Below are 25924 nucleotides of genomic sequence, written 5' to 3'. Positions count from 1 at the left end.
TTACAGGTCCTAGCAAACTAATATACCATCTATAGGATGGGGAAAATGTTAATGCCATCTTTACTTAGCATTGTACTTAATCCATCTTTACTTAGCATTACTTAAGGTTGCACTGAGTCAACCAGATGCAAATCCATTTGTAAACTATAAAGCACTACACAAATGTGAGTAGTTGTTATTTACATGGTCCCTGAAAAACCTGGAGGAATGCAGCCATCTTATTAAGATTGAACATTTTAAACGTTTCGTAAGGCTCAGTGCCCATACAGAGGATGGGGAAAAGCAGTTTCAGTAGCTATACAGTAAGGAACATAAATGGCTTGCCAGTAAAAGGAGAAAGGCAAAATAGAGAGAATGGTTTCTTATACCCACGCTGCAAGTTGTTAAAAAAGAAAACAAAACACCTAGATTACATACAATAGTAATAGTTAATATGTATTGAGCATTTACTACCAAGCACGGTTCCGAGTACCTTTTACATGTGTTCTCTAAATAGAACTCTTATCAACCCTATGGTAAAAGTACTGTATATATCTGTGTGTGTGTGCGTGTGTGTGTGTGTGTGTGTGTGTGTGTAGGGAGTCTATTTCAGTTTCTTCTTTTACAATACATATGCTCAATATGAAAATTTGTTCACATGTGGTAGCTAAAAAGCAATAAAACTGCCAAAATGAGAAGTTGTGATTTTTTTAAGAGTATAAGACTATGTTTGTACTACTGGGAAACATGAAAAACACTACCTGACTGAACGAAGTGACCTATGGTAAAGTATACAACACACACCCACCTCATCTTCTTACTCTTACTCCAATATACCCATATACATTGACCCAAGAGCTTGTGCACTATTCTTTTGAGTTTGTGTTTATTTCATGATAAGCATATTGAGTATGCATATTAAACCTGCATGAACATCCTGATTATCCGAATCCCAAGTACTGAGCCTTAAGTTTTGAGGAGAAATTTGAAATTTGAAATAAAATGTTTTGAAATACATGACAGAACTTACAGCGAATCCACACTGCTCACATTCACGACCAACGCTGAGAAAATAAATGAAAAGAGAGTGTGTGCGTCCGTCCCAGTTATCACCTGTGTCTAGTGGAATCGGAAAACAGTTGGAAAACACTGAACATAAAGACTCTAATGCCAAGTAACGCTGAATACAGTTGAATAGCACTTTGTGGCCTCTGGCCTCATTATAAACCATACAAGCAACTGCTTTACGAAAAGAGGAAATTCTCAGAACAAAACTGGGATTTCCATTTTATGCTGACTTAGTAAACAGAACAATAAACCAGAGTAATCCAACTCTGATATCACATTATTTTAGCCTAAGAATGATGATGTCCTTCTTTCTTTTTACCTCTTCAAAAACCATAACACTTTACCACACCCATTTTCAGCAAATGATGTTTGAGGCACGACTACACAATAAAAAAAACACAAAACTTATTACCTCCCATTTTAAGTCTATATGGAAAATATGAAACTTCTACGTGGCAAAAGCCATAGTGAACTAAATTAAAAGACAAATAACAAATATGACATTGCAACATGCAACAAAGGGTTAAAATTCTTATAATGTGTAAAAAACTCTTACAAATCATTAAGAAAAAAAGAAGAACATGCTAATAAGAAACGGTCAAGGTATATGAAAAGTTAACACAGGAAGAAACACAAAGACTAATCAACATGAAAGTGCTCAACTTCAAATTTAAAAATGCAAATTAAAGTTATGCATCATTTTTAACCTGGCAAAGATGGCAAAGATGTTTTTCAAAAAGAATTTAAAAAATAGGTTCAGTAATTCTCCCTTAGGAAATTTATTCAAAGGAAATGAGACTGATATTCAAAACTATATGTGCAAATATGTTCATTATATAATTGGTAATGAGTTTAAAAACTGCTGTCATTAAACCTAGCAATTGAGAATTGGTCAAATAATATATATATATTACCAGAATCTACTCCTTGGAATAGTTAATAAAACCACAGTTTTTAGAGACACAAAAATGTGTTTTTCAGCAATTTGTAGAAGGGGAAAAATGAATACACCTACATCAAGGGAGGGGAAAAAAGGGGGAAAAACTGCACACTACTGATCATATTTATGCATCCACGTATGATATTGTGTGTATGCACAAACAAAAGTGGAATAAATTATATTGAATACTATGCACTATAAACAAAGGAGTTTTATATGAAACTATGACTATATTAAAAGTGAAAAAAGTTCCGTAACTGTACATACGACACTATTTATGTCAATATATAAGGTTGTTTGAAGATAGTCTGGGACGCCAAGCATCTTGACCTTGTTTGAAGATAGTCTGGGACGCCAAGCATCTTGACCATGGACCCTCAACTAAACAATTGATTTGGTGTTATCTGACCCAAGATTTGCTTAAGTAAAATATTTACTTAAATGAATAATCACTTTGATTTTGCCCTTGAAAAGCTCCTAATTCTAGTTTATTTCTATTTATGCAGAAAGGCTAAGTACCCGCCTGGAGCTACAAGATGCAAAGACTGCAGAGACAATTAGCAAGTTATACAGAGCTACTTTGCTCGACTTTGTATTTTCAAACAACTTTTAATGACAAACGCTTCTGGGCCAGCGGGGTGGAAAACGGTTGGCACTTAGCTGGGTTCGAAGCCTTTGAAACCCTTTGAGTCGGAGCCCGGGTCACAACGCGAACCTCACCAAGCCGTTTCTAGGCTTGGGCTACCAAGCACTTCGAAGAGGGAACGCGGAAAGCCCTGCTGGGACCTCCAGCCAATGGCTACGCGTCTACGCGCAGCCTTAGCAACGGCAAGCCAATGGGCGGAAGGTTATCTTTTGATCCCCTGTTCTTTTCCAGCCAATCGGAAACGTTCTTCGATTGCCCCTCTCTAAAATGCGCAGGCTTCGGGGAACTTGGCATCACTTCTGGGCGGCTGCCCGGAGCGGCTGCGCGTGTTGCCATAGCGACCATTATACGTTAACTGGTTTATAGCTTTCCTCCTGGTGACGGGGCGACTGCGGGGGAAACTCTTCCTTTCGCCCCTTCCCTCTAGGCTCCCTGCGGCGGAAAGGCCTTAGCAGGCTCCGGGGGTCTGGCCTACGGTTCTGCCGCGGTCCGCGGGGGCGGGATGGCTGCGGAAGAAGAGGACGAGGTAGAATGGGTCGTGGAGAGCATCGCGGGGTTCCTGCGAGGCCCGGACTGGTCCATCCCCATCTTGGACTTTGTGGAGCAGAAATGTGAAGGTAAAAACCAGAGCCCGAACCGACAATGTCTTCTTGCTTCTCTTACATCAGTGGTCGGCAGGGAGGTGGTCCCCACAAATCGTCTTTATCTCCTGGGTCTCCATCTCTGTCGAGCAGGTTTAGAACTGGTTTGTAGGAGATATTGCTGTCACTGCGCCTGTTTTTCCTTCATGGAACTGGAAACGGGGACCGAGACTCCCCTACCTCTGGGCCCAAGCACACATCCGAAAAACATTAGACTTTAATCCTGTGTTGGGTCTCACACCCCATCCTGCACGTTTCTCCTCTGGACAAGTGCAGTTTAGGTGGGCTTCTTCAACAATTTCCCTTGTGACTTAGGGGAAGAGGCGTCAGTTTACCTCTGAGTTCCTTCTGATCCCAAGAGTTGACCAATTTGGTTTCAGACTTAGCTGAAAACAGCCTCTGTTTTGCATGTATGTTGTGTTGTATAGAGCAGATGCCAGAGGAAATCTAAGTGACATCCCAGTAATACTGAAATTAACAGTGTTTACATACTTCACTGACTTTGGGTTGTCAGTGTGTTGTCCACTTCAGATAATTTAAAGATGAGTTTTGTATAACTTTGTGATGTCAGCATGTATTTCAGCAAACATTTATTGAGTGTCCTTGGGCCAGAAGCTGGGGATAGAAAGATGAATAAAACAAAATCTTTGTGCTTGAGAAGTTTATAGTTTAGTGGGGAAGACAGGCAGGTAAGTGTAATTTAAATGTAAAGTGGCAGGTGTTATAATAAAGGTAGTCACATGGTACTATATTATAAGAGTTCAGAGGAAGGGATCTAACCAGCCTAGGAGTTGGGAGTGGGTAACAGGTCATGAAGAATGTGCCACTTACAATGTCTTGAAGAATGGTTGGAGAAAGGGGGCCAGGTAAAGGCAAAAAGATGTAGGACTGGCCTGAGCAAAGACATGGGGATTTGAAACACCGTATGTATTATGTTTGGTGGTATTTCAAGTAATTCTGTATTGTTAAGAGTGTGAAGTTTGGGTTTTAGAGTGGTGGGATATGACACTTGGGGTCCAATCTTGGAGGGTTTTGTCTGGCCTTCTAAGGATCTTGTACTTATTCTCTAGGCAAAGAGCAGTCATTGAAGAGTTTTAAATCAAAAATTACAGAAGTTAGTTTTGCATTTTTAAAAGATAATCCAAAGGGGATTAAAAAAAGATTATTATTTATAATTTATGACTTTGTCCTGTTTCCCTAATTAGTTTGTAGCTTCTTGAGGGAATATATATCTTTCTAATCCATATTATTTCACACATATCATTCAGTAAACATTTATTTTGGTTTTATTTATTTTAACTTCATTATTGATTTATATGAAACAAAAATGCCCTACTCACTTTTGGTAAAATTTGCATCAGTGAAGGTCCAGTACAATAAAATAATCTGGAGCCTGTTGTAAAAGGAATTAATGTTTAAAAACTATTAACAGTAATATTCCATTAAAAGTTTATAAAGAAACTGTTGTCTTATATTATTGAATGAAATGTAATATTTGACTTATATATGAAGATCTTAAGTAGGAAAAATAACTTGTTTATAATTAACACTATATACAGTATGTATGTGTGTGTACACACATAAAAATATTTTGACTTGTAAGTATATATCCAATTATCTATTTGTAAGATATAAGGAGTGGACATTTATATTTGCATTAATGAATTTTTTTTACTTATGCAATTTATATTTTTTAAATTTAGTTTTTGATGATGAAGAAGAAAGCAAATTGACCTACACAGAAATTCATCAGGAATACAGAAAACTAGTGAGTATATTTTTTCACTAATATTTAAAGTTAATTAGAATACTACTAATTTTAGCTTTTCTAGATTTAAAAAAATGGATTTGTCCATTAAAATTCTTTTAAAAAGTTCAGTCTACCCTAATAGTTCAACCTACCAGTTCCATCAGACTCCAAAGGTTCTCATCCTTATGACTTCGTATGTCTTGTACCCTAGAATCTAAGGAATGGATTTAGGACAATCATGTTACGGGATCTTGCATCTAATCTATAAATTTTATTCCGCTTGTGCATTCAGGCAAGTGTTAATTATTAACTTAGTTATGGTTATCTTGTGATTTAAAAGTGATTCTGGGTAGCAGAAGAGTTGTACCTCATTCGGCTTCATAATCCTGATATAATTCTCTAGTAGTTATTTCTAATAGAGGAAATAAAATTGCATTTGACTCTGCAAAAATTTTAACCTTTGTTGTTTTTTTCCATCAAAGACATTGTCACTGCTATATAATATAATTTTATGTGGATTAATAATTGTAAACAAGCATTTCCTTATACTTTTCTAAACTCAATACTTAACATGAAAACTGTCATTTGGAACTTTTCTATATAAATTATTAAGGTTAAACTTTCTCTTTTTAGGTTGAAAAGTTGTTAGAAAGTTACTTCAAAGAAATTGGAATTAATGAAGATCAATTTCAAGAAGCATGCACTTCTCCTCTTGCGAAGACCCGTACATCACAGGTTTTTGCTTTTGTATTATTCTGCTAACATAGTTTTGACAAAAATGCCCAGCATTTCACTTAAATTTGCTGTGTTTGATAGTCAGAGTATAATGTTGTAGACATTGTAAGAGTGAAAAGCTAATTCATCACATATGGGTTCTTTTTTATAACTACCTTTAGTAATTATAACTGGTGTCGTTAATGAACTGATGCAATTGAAAAGGAACTTTCTGAACTCAGAACTATAATAGATTACTGTTTTACTTATATAGATCTCTGATAGTTTTGCAGTTGCCCCTTGTTTAATCTTAGCAGATTCACAGTACGTGGTTCCTGGGGCTTGGTTCTCTTGGAACTCCTTTTATTGTCTTACTAATTCTGCAGTGCTGGGCTGAAGTAGGTATCGTGTATTTATAACTTAGATTTACTGAGGGCTTATGCTAGCTGCTGGTTTAGGCACTCGATGTGTATTATCTCATTTAATTTTCTTGACACTCCTTAACAAGTTGGTACTATTTTACTTCCATTTAGAAATGAGAAAAGTAAAGCACAAATACATTAAGCAACTAATGAAAAGTCCACAGCTAAGTAGGTAGTGGAACCGGGTTACCAGCCCAGGCACTCCAACTGAGAGGCCTTCCTCAGAGATTGAGGATAGGGATACGTTACCACATTAACCACCTTATTTGTGAGTGAAGCTGTCCAGAATTTTAAAGTATTGTTTTCAGATCAAGACTAACCAAAGAGCCTTCTCAAAGAGTGGCTTGAACTTTCCAGCTTCTACCAAATAAGCTATAATTTCTTAATGAGATGATAGTGAGAATTGTCAGTGATGTGACCTCAAATTTTATTTTCAGCCTCCTTCTCCTGCTATAGTTCTCCAATACATTACGTATTACAGTCATTCCAGGCTATTCATTCTTGTAAGCAACTATGCACTTGGCTTTGTTCATGCTATTCCTTTACTCTGGAATGTTTAGCCCCCACCTCCCCACTCCACCAACCTTTTCCTTACCAAGAAAAATCCTTCCCATCATCGGGCCTCCCTGAAATGTTACTTCTTAAGTCAGCTTTCCTGATCTCCCCAGTCTTATTAGCGCTAGTCTGACTGGGCACTTTTACATCTTTGGTACTTTGCCTTGAATTACAGTTTCTTACAAGTCTGTTTGCCTTACTAGATTGTAAATCCTTTGAGCTATTTTCAGTCTTTGCATTCTCAGCGTCTAGCATTGAGAGGAGAACTTAGTTTCTAGTAGGTAGTTCTTAATAAATGTTTGTTAAATTATCTTTTTATTGTGGCTTAGAAGAGGTTGCTTTGACTACTGTTTAATCCAGCACTTTGTGCTACATTTCTCTTTTGTACAACTGCTCATTGAATGACCACCTGTAATTCTAAAGATAGAAACTCTTTATTGTAACATGACATTTAAAAAAATATTAAAAGTTATTGGTATGCCCCCACTAATGTAAGCAAACATGATTTTATTAGTCAGCTCTATAAACCAAAAGTTGTTTTACAGTTTACCAATAGCTTTTGTTCTAAATGCACCAAAGGTTTAGTTTAATGAGTAATGATAGGCATTATTTTCTTTTTAGTGGAATTGGAAGAATTTGATTGAAAATTATTAACTAGTATTTAAATTTCTTTTAAGACATTTGTATTTATTTTTATTTTCCTTGTTTTTCAGGAATATTTTTTGCTTTGGTTAATATTTGTCAACCCTTTAATTAAGCCATTGTGAATGAGCCTGAATTACTTTGTGAATAAAGATGGTCACAGTTATAGCAGACACATCCATCTTTTGCTTTCATTACCAGAATAACTACATTATTTGTGAGTGAAGCTGTCCAGAATTTTAAAATATTGTTTTCAGATCAAGACTAACACATTTTTCTCTTTTGTTTTATTCTGCAACACCTTTGGTTTATTTGGAGTTGATAGGTACAAGGAGGCAATTCTTTCGACACAGACAGACCTGGATTTGAGTCCTAGATCTGTCATTTACTAGCTATAAGACTCCCAACAAAAGTTGTTTGTCAGTTTTCCTTTCTAATCCATTCTTATTCTCAGTTTCCACATCCATACACTGGGATATAGTATCTACTTAGAAAGGTTTCTGTGAGATTTAAGAGATAAGGTTCATAAAGCATTTAGTACAATACCTGACATATATATAAGGTGGTCTATAAATGGAAGCACCTCTTAATTAGCTATTTTGGTGGTTGATTAGCACTGTGCTAATCAGGCCAAGGTCATAGGTTCAATCCCCATGTGGACTAGTTAGATTTATTCTCTTCTGGAGCAAACTCTTAGCACCAGATGCTGAATAGAAACACGATTGAATTAGCCCAAGGCTGTAATTATTACCAGAAAAACAGCTCAAAGCACATTATATATTGCTTTGCAGCAACCACCTTTATAGTAATCGATCAGAATGCTAATTTCCATTATGCCAATATTTTGTGCCTAAAAACGTAGTCAAAAAAAACCAGTTGTTTGCCCTGGGTAACTTAAGAGGTAATTTTTATTTTGTTTTCGTTTGCGTTGTTTGATTTTGATTTTTAAACCAGCCACCAGCTTTCATTGAATTCGCATTGCTAAAGCCAACTTGAAAAAGTCTTTACACTTGGTTTGGGCATCATTAGACCTAGACCACTGGTCCTGGATAATCTTTGTGTATTACAGTCAGCTGTAGTAGTAAGAGGTCTCATGACCATAATTAGATGAAGGACACTAGTGCAAAAAAAAAGAAAAAAAACAGACTTTTTAAGAGCATGTCTTTCTATTAGGTATGTGTGGTTTCTTTAAAAATGCTCATGACTTAGGATATCTTTCTAAACAGTTAAGAAAAATATGACAAATACTGAGATATTTTAATTGTCGTCAGATGAATTTTGTAATTCTGTGGTATCTTCCAATTGAAATAGGCAAAAGTGACTTCCTTCATTGCTTGTGATTTTTTGATAAGAAGAGAGCTCATCCCTGATTTCTATGTATTGCAAAAGCCAGGGACTTCTATTAATATATGGCAAGAGACAATATTTTTCCTTTTGTTTTTGTTTTTTACTTGATTTGCTTTGACTTTTATAAGGTAGACATTAATATTTTCTGAAACATTTGTAATAATAGTAATTTGGGAAAATTATGATGCTTTTTTCCCCAATAGTTTGGACCACTGAAAAGATTACATATGTGGTATACTTTCATTTTCTAAAAACACACACAGGATAATTAACAATATTTTGTGTGAGTGCTAGAAAGAGTCTTAAAAATTAATAGAGTTTTTTTAGAGCAGTTTAGGTTTACATAAAATTGAGCAGATAGTACAGAGTCTCTTAATATTAACATCTTTCATCAGTGTAATGTATTTGTTACAGTTAATGAGCCAGTATTGACATATTACTATTAAAGGAAGTCCATGGTTTACATTAGGATTCACTCTTTGTTTTGTACAGTTCTATGAATTTTGCTAAATACATGTCATATATCTATCATTACAGTATCATACAAAATAGTTTCACTGCCTTAAAAATCCTTTGCTCCATATGTTCATCCTTTCCATTGTTGCCCTAAACCCCTGGAAACTACTGATTATTTTGTTGTCTTTCTAGTGTTGCCTTTTCCAGAATGTCATATTATTGGGATCATATAGTATGTAGCCTTTTCACACTGGCTTCTTTCACTAAACAATATGAATTTAATATTCCTCCATGTTTATTGTTTATATAGTTCTTTCTATTGCTGAATGATATTCCATTATATGGATGTACCACAGTTTGTTTTTTCCATTTACCTTTTGAAGGTCATTTTGGTGGCTTTCTAGTCTTTGGCAATTATGACTAAAGCCACTATAAATATTCATGTTTAGGCTTTTGTGTGGACATAAAGTTTTCAACTCATTTGGTAAATACCTAGGAATGAGATTGCTGATCATATGGTAAGATTAAGTTTATTAAGTTTGTATGAAGCTGCCAAACTCTCTTCTAAAGTAGCTGTACCAGCATAGGGAATATAGTCAATAGTATTGTAATAATTATGGTATCATACGGATATTAGACTTATTGAGGTGATCACTTCATGAGTTATATAAATGTCTAATCACTATGTTGTACACCTGAGACTAATATAATATTGTATGCCAACTGTAATTGAAAAATAAATTGAAATAATAATACAGTAGGTGTACCATTATTTTCACCAGTAACGAATGGGAATTCCTGTTGCTCCACATCTTTTCAACACTTGGTATTATCAGTTTTTTGGATTTTAGCCATTCTAAAAGATGTGTAGATCTCATTGTTTTCTTTAGTAGGTTTTTTAATTTAGTTGTTTGTTTTCTAATTTTTGACCTGTGAAAAGGCCTTTGTATATTTTTGATACAAGTCTTCATTATCAGATACATATTTTCATTCTATTAACAAATTTTTTATATTACAGTATCTCAGAAATGGGAATGCATTTTATAATTGATGGCCTATTATAATTTAATTGGCAAGGTTTTTACTTACTGGTACATGAAATAATGGTTTATTTTACTAATTTATGGAGTCATAGATTCAATGAAATACTTTATTACTGTTATTATTACTACACTAATTTACAGATGAAGAAACTGAAGCTTAGAGGACTAAATGATATATCCAGAGTCACACAGCTGATTCATTAAAGCTGGAAGTAGGCTTTTATTTAATTTGATACTTTTATTAAGGGATAATTTTGTGGTTACTGATGTATCATTCAATAGTAAATTTCAAACGACAATAGAAGCCGAGTAGATTATAGGCTGAAAAACAAATCCAGGTACTGTTTTTTATGTTTAATAAAACAATGTACATTCTTAATTAAAATATTTTATTGTTGAAAAATGCTACTAACCATCATCTGAACCTTCAGCGAATCATAATCTTGGTGTTGGTGGAGGGTCTTGTCTCAATGTTGATGAAAACACAGTATCTGTGAAGCACAATAAAACTGAGGTATGCTTGTAGTTTTAAAACTTAAATCTTCATTTAACTTCCAGACTTCTTTCCACAGGCAATTTTGCAACCTGTGTTAGCTGCAGAAGATTTTACTCTCTTTAAAGCAATGATGGTCCAGAAAAACATTGAAATGCAGCTGCAAGCCATTCGAATAATTCAAGAGAGAAATGGTAAATTGTTGAATTTAGAAATCTAAGTGCTAAATACATTTTTCTGCAGTCTTGACTATTCTGATTTTGACATGGTTGTAAATATAGTTGCCTTGTATACATTTATTTCAAGTTTGAAATGGCTGACTTAAGAGATTCAAGAGTGTAAACTTCCTGATCAATGTGTGTTTGACATCTCAAAAGCAGACCAGAATTTAATTTAATGATGTTTTCGATTTCAGAGAGCTTGATTTTTCTGCCCAGCCATTGTGTTTTTGAAACTCAATATTTTTGAGTGGTCACAGTTATAGTTACTGTTGAGAGAATGTGATGACTCTTTTCCTTCTGGCTTATCATTGTTAAGACCTTTGTAGGAGACAGTGGTTCTCAAACTTTAGTGAGCGTTGGAAGCTGTTGGAGGGCTTGTTGAAACACATATGACTGTCTTCCAGTTTCTGATTCAGTAAGTCTGGGGTGGGGCCTAATACTTTGCATTTTTAACAAGTTCCAGGGCCATGCTAAAGCTGTTGGTCCTGGGACCCCACTGAGAAATACTGTTCTAGGGCAATGGGTAGATGGGATTGTGCCACCATCAGGGGGAAAAGAAAACAACTCAGAGCCCTAGTAACCCTCTTTGGCTTTATCTTTTCCCTGACTCTGTGCTTAATATCAGTTTCTCTCTATCATTTCCTACTTTTGTTCCCTTCCTGAGTACTTGAACTGTATTTGACATCTTGACTCAAAACATCTAACCATACTTCTAACCATACTTCTTGTTATTGTACTATCTCCTTTTCAACTCAGATTCTTATCTCTGTTTCAGATTTCTGATTCTCATAACATGACCTTAATAACTTATATGTTCCTTTGCTCAATAGATTGCCACCGATATTCTTTACCATGCCTACATACTTTTTAATGGTTTGGCAGCAGGCCCCTTTCTTTGATTGTTTCTTGAAGATATGAGAGTTAGAGTTTAGTTGTACTGTGCTTTTAGGGGTTTGGAACATGCAACAATAAGGCTTCTGTTGTTGCAGGGCAACCGTTAGAATATTTCAGGGCCCTTGTAGATTCTTCCCTCATTTGTCTGATGTGAGTAGAGAAGCTATCCCTTAGAGCCAACCACCACCATAACTATCCCCTCAAATCCTAAGATGCTTTCCACAGCAGGTAAGACAACTGTTGTCTGTGGCTAGGAGACAACAGGCCCTAACCCTGAATGATGCATGATACTGTGCTGTTGCTTTAGTGTAAATAAGTTTGGGAAACAATCTCTTTCTCTTTGTCTTCATACCATAGTTTACTTTAGAAAACCATTTTCTCTGAATTTTCCTCAAACTGTGCTTTATTCTGACCTATGGGATAGAGAATTTGGATAATTATTTTATGTTAGTTAAAATTGTTTTGGGGGATGGGGATCAAGTTTGGTAGAAGAAATAGCGAACTTGATATTGGTACGCTATAGTTTTCAGTTTGAAATTTAACTGGAAACTCATTTAGATTTTAATAAAAAGGGAACCAGTATACATAGCTTGTATCAGCCGGATGTCTCAGGCTGCCATTAGCAGAAAACCTCAGTGAAAGTGGCCTCACAGAACAAGAAATGTAGAGGAAGAGAGGGAAGGAAAACAGGTCCAGGGTTGGTTAATTAGGTGGTTTAGTGATGTTATCAAGGACCCTGACACTTGCCATCTTTATACTCTCTTCCCGGGTGTCCCCGAAAATCACCTAGCTGGACCATCAGCTCTAATGCGTCTTTTGGAGCAAAAATTAATATAAGACCCGGTCTTATTTTACTATAATATAAGACCAGGTATGATATGACATGATATGATATGATATGATATAATAAGACTGTCATGATTGCACTCTAGCTGCACTGAATGCAGACTCAACAATATCTCGTGAAGAAAAGGGATGTTTCTTCCTGTACATCTCTTTTTGTTAGCTAGACAACACTTTCATGGAAGACCCCCACGAGTTTTCCCCACAGGTCCTTTGATTGGGTCAGGATTGGGTCATATGCCTTTATTAGACCCTCCAGCAGGGGGAATGAAGCCATTATGATTGGCTTACACCAATTAGGAGTCACTCGTGGAGTGGGGTAGGACAGAGCCCTGCCTCCCAGTATAACTACATAGACCTGGCTTATATTAATTAGCAAGGGAGGGGAATGATGTGGAACCATGCTGCTTCAAACCACAGCGTGGGACAGTTTGCTTGCATTTAAACATAAACTAAAACTTAGTTTCTGCCACAGATTTTTTCATGCATGTATTTAAGAATGTTACTTTACTTAGATCCAGGGGCAAGGACCTGAGAGTGATGTTGACTGTATTCAAAACTGCAGACTATTTGAAAATTGTCCTTGTGGTGAGACAAATTCAAAAGCCCTATAGATTCTTGGTTGTACCTTATCAAAGAATTTGAGGAAAATGCACCTCAGACCATTATTTTGATGGTTTTGAAGTATTGCATACTGTTACATTACTCTTTCCTCAGTTTTTTTTCATTTTACTTACAAAATTTATGAGAATACTAATTGTATATCTTCTGACTTAACAAAAATGCACTTACGATTGATGGGTTGTATAGATATCAGTTTTCTGGTTATGATACTGTCCTGTAGTTACTATTGGAAGAAACTGGGTAAAGGGTACATATAGCATCACTCTGTATTATTTCTTGCAACGGCATGTAAAACTGCAATTATCTCAAAATAAAAAGTTTAATTAAAAAATGCATTTAAACATCAAGGGAATTAGAATAATAAAGCTACTTTAATTTAGAGCGGACCCAAAATCCCATAATCATATGTGGATAAAGAAATAGAAGGTAAAAATTAAGAGACGTGCTGCTAATGTCATGGGAATATAATAATTATAGATATGATTATTACCAGTCTACCTGCTTCTCCGGAAGATACAGGTAATAAAGTAAATTAAGCCAATACTTAAAATTACTTAAAATTACTTGCCATGAATTATTATTTGCCTTGGGCTGAAGTTAGTACTGCCCTGGTTTATAGTTATTAGCCCAATATCTACATAGGAGCTTTGAGGGGAGAGATTGTTTTATTTATCTTTATATTTCCCCTACGTGCTTAGCACCGGGCTTTTTCTGCATGTAGTATGCAGGACCCTTTTCAGTAGCATTTGTTGTAGAATGAATGAAGAGTATTACTGTGCTATTTCAACCAACAAAGTATTTTATATTTTATTTTGTAAACTCTTTTCCCATTTAAGGGATACTTTTTTTTTTTTTTAACTTTTATTTATTTTAAGTGTGTTTTTCCAGGACTCATCAGCTCCAAGTCAAGTAGTTGTCTTCAATCTAGTTGTGGAGGGCGCAGCTCACAGTGGCCCCTGCAGGGATCTAACTGGCAACTGTATTGTTAAGAGCACAGCTCTCTAACCAACTGAGCTAACCGGCCGCCCCTAAGGGATACTTTTGAAAGCATAGTTGCATTTGTAGGAGCTTATCGATTTCAGTGGTATATCCTCAGATAGTATATGATTGTGGAAGATAATAGCTTATAATATTTAATTTTTATTACCACATATAATTGTCGTTATTTTTAATAGGCAATACAAATAAGAGACATTTCTAGGTAAAATAGTGTTTGTTTTTTTGTTTTGTTTTGGTTTTTTGTGTGTGACTGACTCCCTAAAACAAGAAAAGGATAAAAAGACCATAGTTAAAAGGACAATATCTTAGAATTTTTTTAAGGGACAGATCTTAATAAATTAATTTGTACTTTTTGATGAACTAGGGGAATGAGAAGTAAATGTTTTCAGATGAGTTGACATTCTTTCACGTGGTCTTTGGTTTTGAACAGGTGTGTTACCTGACTGCCTGACAGATGGTTCTGATGTGGTCAGTGACCTTGAACAGGAAGAGATGAAAATCCTGAGGGAAGTTCTTAGGTATCCTCCTTTATTTATTTTTCGTATGAATCATTAGATTATTATAATATGACCTGTATATATGCTTTTTACCCCCAAAATATTATGAATTAGTAAATGATTTAATTTCTTTACTGAAGACCACGAAAATGATTATCATTTTATTTGTTTATAACTGTGTATATATTACATTTCTTAATGGACAGAAAAAATTATTTTCAGATGATTCAGACAAGACCAACCCAATGGGAGGGTCTTCTTCCCCAGCTCCAAAGTGAAGGGAGGATAGAAAGGCTGGTGGATAGGAGAATGGGGCAAGGGGGGAACTGTGGAAGTTGCTCGAGGACTCACTGCTTAATTTCAGGGGATTTAATAACTGCTGTTATTATGAGGAGGGAGGCAGGTGTGCTGGTGAACATGGCCTTTTCCTGGCAGATCCTACTTTCCATGGCAGGGCAAATGGGAGCCTGAGCCAACACAGAATGCTTTGAGTTTACAGTTTTGAAGAGGTAAGGATATTTGGTAATAGGTTTAGAAGACTGGTAAAGTTTTGCCTTGTACTGGTTGTTTTTGTTGGTTGATTGGTGGTCTGAAAACTGATCAACATTGTACTTTTAGATTTTATTTTCTAAGGGCTTGTGAGGGGTGTGTACTACTGTGTAAGTAGTAGAGCTCAGTTAGGAACATGTACAAGAGTTGTCCTGGCTGTTTTCCAAAATCAGACTGCCTCAGTGAAGAGTTTACTAAAGCCGATAGGGCTTTGGCATAAAGGCATCAGGAGAGCTTTTGATAGCCCCGGTGTCACTGGGAAAACTAGAATGTGAGGATAAATGGATCTTATCAGGAGGGGTGTAACTGATCTCTCTAAAAAGAGAGGTCAAATCTATATCAATGGGATTTGCCATTCAAATTTGTGTTTAGGATTTCAAACCTTTTGATTTTTGTTCAGCTATGGGTCATTTACATTTCCAGAAGAAATGGGTAAACCTATAGTTTATGTTACTAACTATATTATGCTCTATATGCCTATCTATGTCTTTCTCAGTTGACTGTAAGCTTCTTTAAGCAAAGCCTGATGATTTCCATTTTTGTTTTCAAAATTCCTTGCAAACATTGTAAGCTTAGGGTAGCACGTTGCTTGTTGTATATTTTTCTTTGATTAAAGAAGCAAATTTACTTTTATACCTTATTTTATATATTTCAGAAAATCCAAAGAGGAATATGATCAGGAGGAAGAAAGGAAGAGAAAAAATCAGGTGCCTACAGAGCATATTAATATAACAGACGAATTTCATTTTTGTTATCTCTTAATGTTTATGCTTAGTTTTTGCTGTTAAAATTCAAGCTTATGTGGAACTACACAGTTCCTCTGAGTATTCATATTATCTTGGCAATTCTAAGCATTTATATTTAATGTTATAACTTTATTCACGTTATAATTCATCCAGCAACCAACCTTTAAATTTCCAATAAAGACTGAGATTAACTCCAAAAAATGGTAATACCATTCATATTTAGGAGGATTCCTTTTAAAAATTTCCCTTCATTTTACGAATCAAGACGATTAAAAAAATATTGTACTTTCCCACTCTCCTTGATTCCTTTTCCTGTTGAAACAACAACTGCAGTTCCTCCTGAGGGTCCCCTGCAGGCTCTAACATTATTAGCTCGAAGCAAAATGATTCAGTATTACATTTGCTGGCATATTGTTCTTCATTAAAAACTGTTTCCATGAAGTGCCTGATCTTTCCTAAGGATAAATTAAACATGTATCTGGCTAAGGTGAGGGAAACTAATACTCATTCTTCCCGCTCCCCTCTTCTAGCTTCCTCTTTTTCCGTGTTTTCCCAAATCTCCCTAAAGGGAAAGGAAGCCCAATATAAAACTCTCTCAATCACTTGAAAGTCGTTTTCCTTTTATCCCTTCAATCACTCTAATACGTGCTTATATCACTCACTGTCTTGGAAAAACCTATTTTACTCCTAGGCACCCAATGAAGAGAAGAAAGAGAGATGGTTTAGGAGTAAGACATGATTCATGTGTCTTTGAGTAAATTTCCTTTTAGTAAGTGGAGGTGAAATTCATAGATATTAGTAAAGATTTTAAAAATGTAATGGTATACAATGGAAACCAGTTCAAAACTGCTATCAGAAAGCATTAGTATTAACTCTTTGATTTATTAGCAAACTATATTAGGCTTCTTGAATAATAATATGTTTTTGGGGGGCATGTGGATTTTTTAAGACTTTTTGTTATGGAAATTTTTAAACACACAAAAGTCGAGCTCATAATAATACTCATACATCCATCAGCCAGCATATAGGGGTTTATGATTTTGATGCCCATGAATTACCTCATAAACTATACATGATTGGATTTTCCTCTGTTTTTAAGGAAAAATAAATGATCAATGTATTTAGCTTTTTTCCAAGATTTAAATGATATCTAGGGTTTAAATGTACTATCCCATTGTAGAAATGTAAATAAACCAATTGGTGGCTTCTTCAGGCACATCATAGAGATCTATAGATTATCTGAAGTGGAATAGCCCCTTATAATTCAGTGGTTTTATTTCTCTTAGAGTATTTCTTGATGTGTTGCTCAAGGTTACATGAGTAGAAAGAATGAAGCCTTAGTGTGAACCCACTTCTTGTTAAGTCCAAAATCCTACTCATACTAGTTTGTTACGCTTAGCACTACATGATTTGAAATGACAATGTTTACCTACCTCAAAAGCGGAAGATATACTGGAAACATCTTAAAAACTTTGGAAAAATAGAATCTCTTGCTCATTATCAATTTAGCAAACAGTAGTTTCTTTTAAACTAATGTGTTTGGATCCCTTAAATAATGAATTAATCAAAATTAATCTAAAATGTCTTTTTTAATTGTCTTATGGATTTGAAGTTATCAGAGGCTAAAACAGAAGATCCCCCAATGCATGCTAATGAAACTGCAAAAATGAATAATTCCCAAGGGGATGGTGAACGTTATGCACACCCATCCTCAGGTAAGCCTGAAGTGTTGCTAAACTTTCTCTAATGATATGAATACATAAACATGGTAAAGAGTGTGTTACTTTTTAAATTTTTATTTATTTATTTATTTATTTATTTATTTATTTATTATTTGTGTGTGTGTGTGTGTGTGTTACTTTCTTAGTACATACTTAACCTTCAAAACCCCTTGGAGAGAGTGTTGAATGGCCATTATATTTAAAGTTCTTTGTGAATTTAGCTAAAGAGGTTGCAGGTAGAAAATACCCAGTTGACGGAGAGGGTGTAATCCCCAAATTTCTAAGTGAAGTCTGGAACCCAGAGCAGGGAACAGAATTCTTTGAGGGAGCCACCATCCTTTGGTGCCATGGCTACAGCATCCAAGATATGTTCACATAACATTTCATATTCTCTTCTTTGACCACAATTATATGGTATTTATAAGTTAGAAGCTGAGCTGTGAAAGATAACATTGTTATTTTTCTAATGAATTAAAACACAACTGGAAAATAAGAGGTAGCCAAGTTACCCAGATGTTTAGTCAAAAACTATCATTGAAAGCAAAATCAATGAGAATGCTTGTGGGAAATGTTAGATGAACTTATTCAATACGCGACAACTCCACTTTCAATATACTCTGATTTTCTTGATATAAAAACAAGTAATTCTGAAATAGAAATTGAATGATCATGAATTCAGTTCCTTTTATCATGGATTTCTGTGGTTGTTTAAAAAAAATATCCCTTTCTCAATAAAAAAACAAACAAACCATAACTGCCTTTTTGCAATGGGTTTTCTGGTAGAACACAGGTGTAGTGAAAACTACGGCTAAATCTAACCCAAAAGGGGAAGGGAAAAGACACACATCAACATCGTTGTCACTGGACATGTAGATTCCGGCAAGTCTCTACCACTACTGGTTATCTGACCTATAAATGTGGTGGGATCAACAAAAGACCCATTGACAAATTTGAGAAGGAGGCTGCTGAGATGGGAGAGGATTCCTTCAAGTATGCCTTGGCCTTGGATAAACTGAAAGCTGAATGTGAGCGTGGGATCACCATTGATATCTCCCTGTGGAAATTCGAGACCAGCAAGTATTATGTGACCATCATTGGTGCCTCAGGACACAGAGACTTTATCAAAAACAGGCACAGTACAGGCACATCCCAGGCTGACCGTGGTGTCCTGATTGTTGCTGCTGGTGTTGGTGAATTCGAAGCAGGTATCTCTTGGAATGGGCAGACCCGTGAGCGTGCCCGTCTGGCTTACAGTGGGTATGAATTGTGGGTCTTAACAAAATAGATTCCACTGAGCTGCCTTACAGTCAGAAGAGAGATGAGGAAATCCTTAAGGAAGTCAGCACCTACGTTAAGAAAATTGGCTGTAATCCTGACACAGTCACATTCGTGCCAGTTTCTGGATGGAATGGTGACAACACGTGGGAGCCAAGTGCTAACGTGCCTTTGTTCAAGGGATGGAAAGTTACCCATAAAGATGGCAATGCCAGTGGAACCATGCTGCTTGAAGCTCTGGATTGCATCCTGCCACCAACTCGTCCAAATAACAAACCCTTTGCATCTGCCCCTCCAGGACGTCTACACAGTTGGTGGTGTTGGTCCTGTCCCTGCGCGCCGAGTAGAGACTGGTGTTCTCAAACCCGGCATGGTGGTCACCTTTGCTCCAGTCAGTGTTACAACTGAAGTACAGTCTATTGAAATGCACCATGAAGCTTTGAGTGAAGCTCTTCCTGGGGACAGTGTGGCTTCAGTGTCAAGAATGTGTCTTATCAAAGATGTTCGTCAGAGCACTGTGACAGCAAAACTGACCCACTGATGGAGACTGCTGGCTTCAAGGGCTCAGGTGATTATCCTGAACCATCATGGCCAAATCAGTGCTGGAAACACACCTGTGCTTGGTTGTCACACAGCTCACATTGCTTGCAAATTTGCTGAGCTGAAGGAGATTGATCATTCTGGGAAGAAGCCATAAGATGGCCTGAAGTTTTTGAAATCTGGTGGTGCTGCCATCATTGACACTGTTCCTGGCGAGCCCGGGTGGGTTGCGAGCTCTGACGACCCTCCTCTGGGCCATTTTGCTGTTTGTGACAGTTGCTGTGGGCGTCATCACAGCAGTGGACAAGAAGGCAGCGGGAGCTGACAAGGTCACCAAGTCTGCCCAGAAATCTCAGAAGGCTAAGTGAATATTATCCCCGGTACCTGCCACCCCGGTCTTAATCAGGGGTGGAAGAACACTCTCATATTTGTCTCAGTTGGCCATTTAAGTTTAATAGTAAAAGACTGGTTAATAATTACAGTGGATCATAAAACCTTCAGAAGGAAACGAGAATGTTTTGTGGATCCTTTTTTTTTTTTTTGTATGGCAGTTTTTAAAATCAGTACTTTGTAATAGAAACAAGTTGACCAAAAACCTGTCACAGAATTTTGAGACCCATTAAAACAGTTTAATGAGAAAACAAAAAACGTAACTCTGTGAGGTAGATACGATCCTTTTTCTTTTTCTTTCTTTCCTTCTTTCTTTCTTTCTTTCTTTCTTTCTTTTTTTTTTATTAAATTTATTGGGGTGACAGTTGTTAGTAAATTTACATAGATTTCAGGTGTACAATTCTGTATTACATCATCTATAAATCCCATTGTGTGTTCACCACCCAGAGTCAGTTCTCCTTCCATCACCATATATTTGATCCCCCTTACCCTCATTACCCACCCCTCACCCCCTTACCCTCTGGTAACCACTAAATTATTGTCTGTGTCTATGAGTTTTTCAAGACAAACAAATGAGAAAGAAAAACTCTTTCTTTTTTTTTAACAAGAAATTCAAGGAAATTTAGAGACTTGTCCAAAATCACTAAATTCTTAAGATGATAAAACTGACTTCCCTTGGTCTTCTTACTCCATAATCCTGTGTACTTCTACACTTTAGCTTAGAAGAACTTTTATAATTAAGATGGGTTCTATATTTATCTGTTGATTTTGAGGAACTGTATTCTTAATTGATCAAAAAGTAGGGCATGTGAACAGGGGCAGATTTATGAAAGTTTCTTGCCTCTTCCTAGCAAATCTAAGCATGTTTTTTCATATTCTGCAGATTCTGAGTAGAAGAACCTTATTTGAATTATATCTGTTTTAAATTTCAGCTCTTTTTTTAATTTGCTGGCCCAAATTTAATTGTTTTATACAGACCTATATACATACACTGTTTAAATCTCATGTCTGACATAACTTGAATAAATTTGCTTTGCCTAGGTAAGTGAAGCTGTAGAAAACTCAATCTCAAACCATATATAACCCAATTATGCACATTAGTGGCACAGAACAAATGGCAGGTAATTGCAAAAGTAATGACTCTAATTTTAAAAAATTCTTTTTTTAAAACAATGAGTATATCTGATATTCCAGGAAATTACTTCATACAGAGTAATGGAAGCCCATTAGGAAGACCTAATTTGCGAGGAATCATAAAGGTGTTCGACCTCCTGATTATCCCTTTGCTCATCTCTCCCACGTTCCTGCTAGAGATGGATAGCATCTGTTCTCAGATTGACATAAAGAGTTGTGAGAAACGAGATGATCCTTCTTGAAGCTTGCTGGTTTTTTGATTCTCTATTTCTAGAAACCAGAGAGGCTAAGTATTGTGGCCTCAAATACTTTCCTCTCTAGGTCTGAGTTAGAATATGTGAGATGTTCATAACCAACTAACTCAAGGCAGCCAGAGCAAGTACGTGAAGTGAATATAAATGCTTATGTGCCTCGGATCCCTTGCCTCGAAAATGAACTGTCCCTTCCCCAGCTCTGTGGTTCCATATTTGGGGGCTAAGCCTCCCTCTGCTTAAAGTAACTGTCAGTAAGAACGGCATGTTTAACTCTGTCTGCATATTATGCCCCGCTTGTTGAAACTCATCTTTATTTTTGTTTAAGGTAGTTCTGTAGCACTCTGTCTACGTAGGTTGGTTGGAGTGTTAGCTCCAGCCTCATTTCTTCCATGGAGACTTCCTGTACGGTCCAAGTCTGAAGAGAGCTTTTCTTCCAACCTCCCTGGCACTGCAGTCAGTCCACTCTCCTCAGGCTAGAGCACTGCTCCTTCAGCAAGTTTCTTGCTCATGCCAAGTTCTTTCTGGTTTTACTATGCTGGCAAGGTTTTTAATCATTTGGAAACATATATGTCATGTTCTCCCAGCATGCTTTTAGTTCTTGCCACTTTTATGAGTCTTTGCTTGTCTCCCTCTGCTGTCTTTCACAGTCCAGGTACTTACACTGAAAATGTTTTATCTTTAAAAAAATTCCCTAACGGGCCGGCCCGGTGGCTCAGGCGGTTAGAGCTCCATGCTCCTAACTCCGAAGGCTGCCCTCATGGGCAGCCGATTCCCACATGGGCCAGTGGGCTCTCGAGCACAAGGTTGCCAGTTCAATTCCTCGAGTCCTGCAAGGGATGGTGGGCAGCGCCCCCTGCAACTAAGATTGAACATGGCACCTTGAGCTGAGCTGCCGCTGAGCTCCTGGATGGCTCAGTTGGAGCGCATCCTCTCAACCACAAGGTAGCTGGTTCGACTCCCACAAGGGATGGTGGGCTGCGCCCCCTGCAACTAGCAAAGGCAGCTGGACCCGGAGCTGAGCTGTGCCCTCCACAACTAAGACTGAAAGGACAACAACTTGACTTGGCAGGAAGTTCTGAAAGTACACACTGTTCCCCACTAAAGTCCTGTTCCCCTACCCCAATTAAAAAACAAAAATCCCCTATCTTAGAATAAAAACCGGCTCAGAAGAGCAATTAGAATGTTAATCCTGCCTTTTGTCATAGTCACCAAATACCTGGAAATTACCGAGTACTCATGTTAGATCTGCTTCCAAGTTCTACTTTAAAATCTTTACACTTTTCTTAATGTGTTGGTAGGTTTATGGTTATCTTCACTATATATTACAAACAAAAATTATTGGTGTTACTGGCATTTACTCTTCTACTACAAAAAATTATAGCTTTACATTAATTGTTCTGAAAATTTAGGATCACTTACAGTTTTTACCTGCAAGCAACAGTTTAGAAACCAATTACATTATTAGTAAGGGATTTCAGCACTGTTTGTTTGGCTTATGTGGCAACCTTGTATCACATTATAGTGAGTTCTAATCTTTGGATAAGAATTATATCTTTTTATAGTTATAGTATCAAATTGCAGGAGTTTGGTATTTGTTGAAATGTCATTATTCATAAGCAACTGTAGTTCGGCCTCCTTGAGGACAGAGACCATGTTTATTGTTCTCACCCAGTGCAGGCACTGAACCAATGTGTGTTGATTGAATAAATGTGAGGAAAAAACAAGTATCATTAATACTATCTCATTTTGGTGAACCTAGCCTAATACTTAATATTTATTATAATATTCTATTTGGTTTCTATCTAATTACTGCCAGAAATTAAAGTGAATTTTGCTAATCAGTCAGTACAACCTTTGGCAAGAAATCTGGAAATGTTGCCTGAAACTTCCTCCCTCCCACAAAAAGGCCTGAAGATTCCTGGCTTGGAACATGCAAGCATTGAAGGACCAATAGCAGTAAGTATACAAACAAACAAAACGCATTACTTTTTAAGAACTATGAGCAAATGACCAAGTACTAGGAACAAACAATAAACAGCTATACACTTTGGCTTTTGTTGTGATCTTGAACTCAAACTTCTGATTGAATCAGTCACTAGGTATCTGTGCCACTGATTATACAGACTTGAATTTAAAATAATTCCTTCTTTTTTTTTTGACCCAGAATTTATCAACACTTGGAACGGAAGAGCTCCGGCAACGAGAACACTATCTCAAACAGAAGAGAGATAAGTTGATGTCCATGAGAAAGGATATGAGGACTAAGCAGACGCAAAGTTCAGAGCAGAAAGGAAAACCTGCTGGGGAGGTAGAGGTATGGTTAGCCTTAGTATGTCAAAATTAGCAAATCTAGAGGTGGGATTCTGAGAATCAGAATGTGTGCAAGAAAGCATTGATAATAAACGTTGCTTATAGATCCGTTCATAATTAACCACCTTGCTATGGTAGCACCTGCTAAGTCTTTTCTAGGCAGTGAGATGGTTGTGATACGAGGCTTCTGTGAGGGGTAGAAATAATAGCAGTTTCATTATACATTTATTTTCTTCTTCCTTTACTTTCCCTGCTCTGAATGCTAAAGGGTCAGCCGTCTATTTTATCTGAGCCTTTTGAAATAGATCATCATAGAACAGCATCAGTGCCCCAACCACCACCTTCAAGATGCTTCCCCAAGAAGAGATTTTTAAAAAGGAGAGATTTAGGGAAGTCAGTCCATGTGTAGCTTTAATTTTAATTTTTTTATTTATTTATTTACTAAAAGTGCTCTAATCTTTATTCGGGGAAGTATGTTGGGAAGTTTAGACAAATGAACCCATCTTATATTGAAGCCAATTTTTTTTTTTTTTAAGGAAATGACAGAGAAACCAGAAATGACAGCAGAGGAGAAGCAAACATTATTAAAGAGGCGATTGCTTGCAGAGAAACTTAAAGAAGAAGTTATTAATAAGTAAATTCAAAACCAATTTAGCAAAACAAATTCAAATTTTCTTAAAAATAAATTATCAATCCTTACACTGAGCCTGTTAGTTTCAAATATTTGTGTTTGTAAAAGCAAATATAAGCTCATTATTACTGTTTTATTAAAAGTAAAGGGTGGTAGGGAGGGCAGCTACTTATGCTGACCAGTTTAATATAAATTTCTGAATGTGTTGGAGAGAAGGTATAGACAACTAATTGATAGTGCATTCAGTCATTCAATCTTGGTTACCTGTTGTTCTTAAGCATTGTGCTAGGTACTAAGTGTACAGTAAGTAGTCAACTAGATCAGCAGGGTCCCTGCCTTCACGGGGTTAGTGAAGAAGGCCCAAAGAACAAAGTGGTAGAACGGAAAAGTGCAGTGGTACAAGCAGGGCTGATCACACTTCTTGAGAAAGCTGTATTTAAGCTGATCGAAGGCTAATTGCAGGGAGAAAGGGGAAACAAAAAAAACCCCTGATGTCCTGAGGGACATAATACAGTACATATTGAGGAGCGGTCAGTGTAGCTGGAGTACATGGAGAATGCGAGAGGGTTAGCATATGCAGTTGGAGATAGGGGTACTGATTTGCAGGGCCTTATAGGGAATGTGAGGATTTTAAATGTCATGGCATTGGGAAGTCACTGAAAGGTTTTAAAGCAGAGTAGTTCCATGATCAAAATGTTCATTTTAAAAAGATGCATGGCTGCTGTATGGAGACTATTAGGTGAGTTAGATTATTTGTGGGTGTACCAGGTATTAGGTAATTCAATGATAATAGTTAACTTGGGCAGTGGTAAGATAGATTTTAGCATCTTACATTTAGGGCAGGAGCAAACAGGACTTGGAAAATAGATGAGGGAAAAGACTCAATTACTCTGTCTAGAAAAGCTACTACGACTCATATAACGGGAACAATCAGTTGAACCTATTAAGGGGAATGCTGCCATGTGTAGGTCTTTTGTATGTGAAGTGATCTTGGACGGTTTTCTGTAGTCTGTTTGCTTAAAGATAACCAGAATACAGATGCTCCTTTACTTCTGATGAGGTTACGTCCCAATAAACCCATTGTAAATTGAAAATATGGTTAAGTCGAAATGCATTTAATACACCTAATCTACTGAACGTCATAGTTTAGCCCCGCCTACCTTATATGTGGCTCAGAACACGTATAGTGGCCTGCAGCTTGGCAATTATCTTGTTTCATCTCACCAAAAGCAGGAGACACGAGGGGATGCAAAAATGTAAAACAAGACATGAGGGGATGCAAATACGTAAAACAATAGCCAAAACACACTGGCAACACAGTACACTTTAGAGTGTTGGTTGTCTACCCTTGTGATCGTGTGGCTGACTGGGAGCGGCGGCTTCCGAGCAGCATCAGGACAGTGCCATATGGCGTATCACTAGCCCGGTAGATAGAAAATCCAAAGTAAGGTTTGTACCAAATGCATATCGTTTTGCACCATTGTAAAGTCAAAAAATCACAAGTTGAACCATCATGTCGGGGACTGTGTAGAAAACACCTTTTATCAGGAACTTCCTGTGTTGTGTCAACCCTCCAAACACCCCCCTTTTCTTGTTATGG

The 25924-nt window shown here is 36.8% G+C and overlaps 1 protein-coding gene across 1 annotated transcript; it reads left to right on the top strand.

Annotated features, from left to right (window-relative positions):
* The first annotated feature begins 2891 nt into the window (after window positions 1-2891).
* Window positions 2892-25574, top strand: CFAP36 (cilia and flagella associated protein 36). The gene is made up of 10 exons (XM_081069173.1): window positions 2892-3250; window positions 4978-5042; window positions 5658-5759; window positions 10776-10890; window positions 14708-14795; window positions 15979-16030; window positions 17682-17784; window positions 23200-23339; window positions 23548-23697; window positions 24230-25574. Exons 1-10 carry the CDS (start codon window positions 3136-3138, stop codon window positions 24329-24331), a joined length of 1032 nt encoding a protein of 343 aa, XP_080925299.1. The 5' UTR covers window positions 2892-3135; the 3' UTR covers window positions 24332-25574.
* Window positions 25575-25924: the final 350 nt, after the last annotated feature.

Source organism: Rhinolophus hipposideros, assembly GCF_964194185.1.
Source record: "Rhinolophus hipposideros genome assembly, chromosome: 12".
Taxonomy (NCBI): domain Eukaryota; kingdom Metazoa; phylum Chordata; class Mammalia; order Chiroptera; family Rhinolophidae; genus Rhinolophus; species Rhinolophus hipposideros.
This window is presented reverse-complemented; position numbering and strand designations above follow the sequence as displayed.

Excerpts from the sequence above, each read along its gene's own strand:
- CFAP36 (XM_081069173.1), top strand. The coding sequence starts at position 3,136 with ATGGCTGCGGAAGAAGAGGACGAGGTAGAATGGGTCGTGGAGAGCATC. Across the intron at positions 3,251-4,977 it reads TGTGGAGCAGAAATGTGAAG|TTTTTGATGATGAAGAAGAA; the intron begins GTAAAAACCAGA and ends TTTTAAATTTAG. Across the intron at positions 5,760-10,775 it reads CGAAGACCCGTACATCACAG|GCAATTTTGCAACCTGTGTT; the intron begins GTTTTTGCTTTT and ends TTCTTTCCACAG.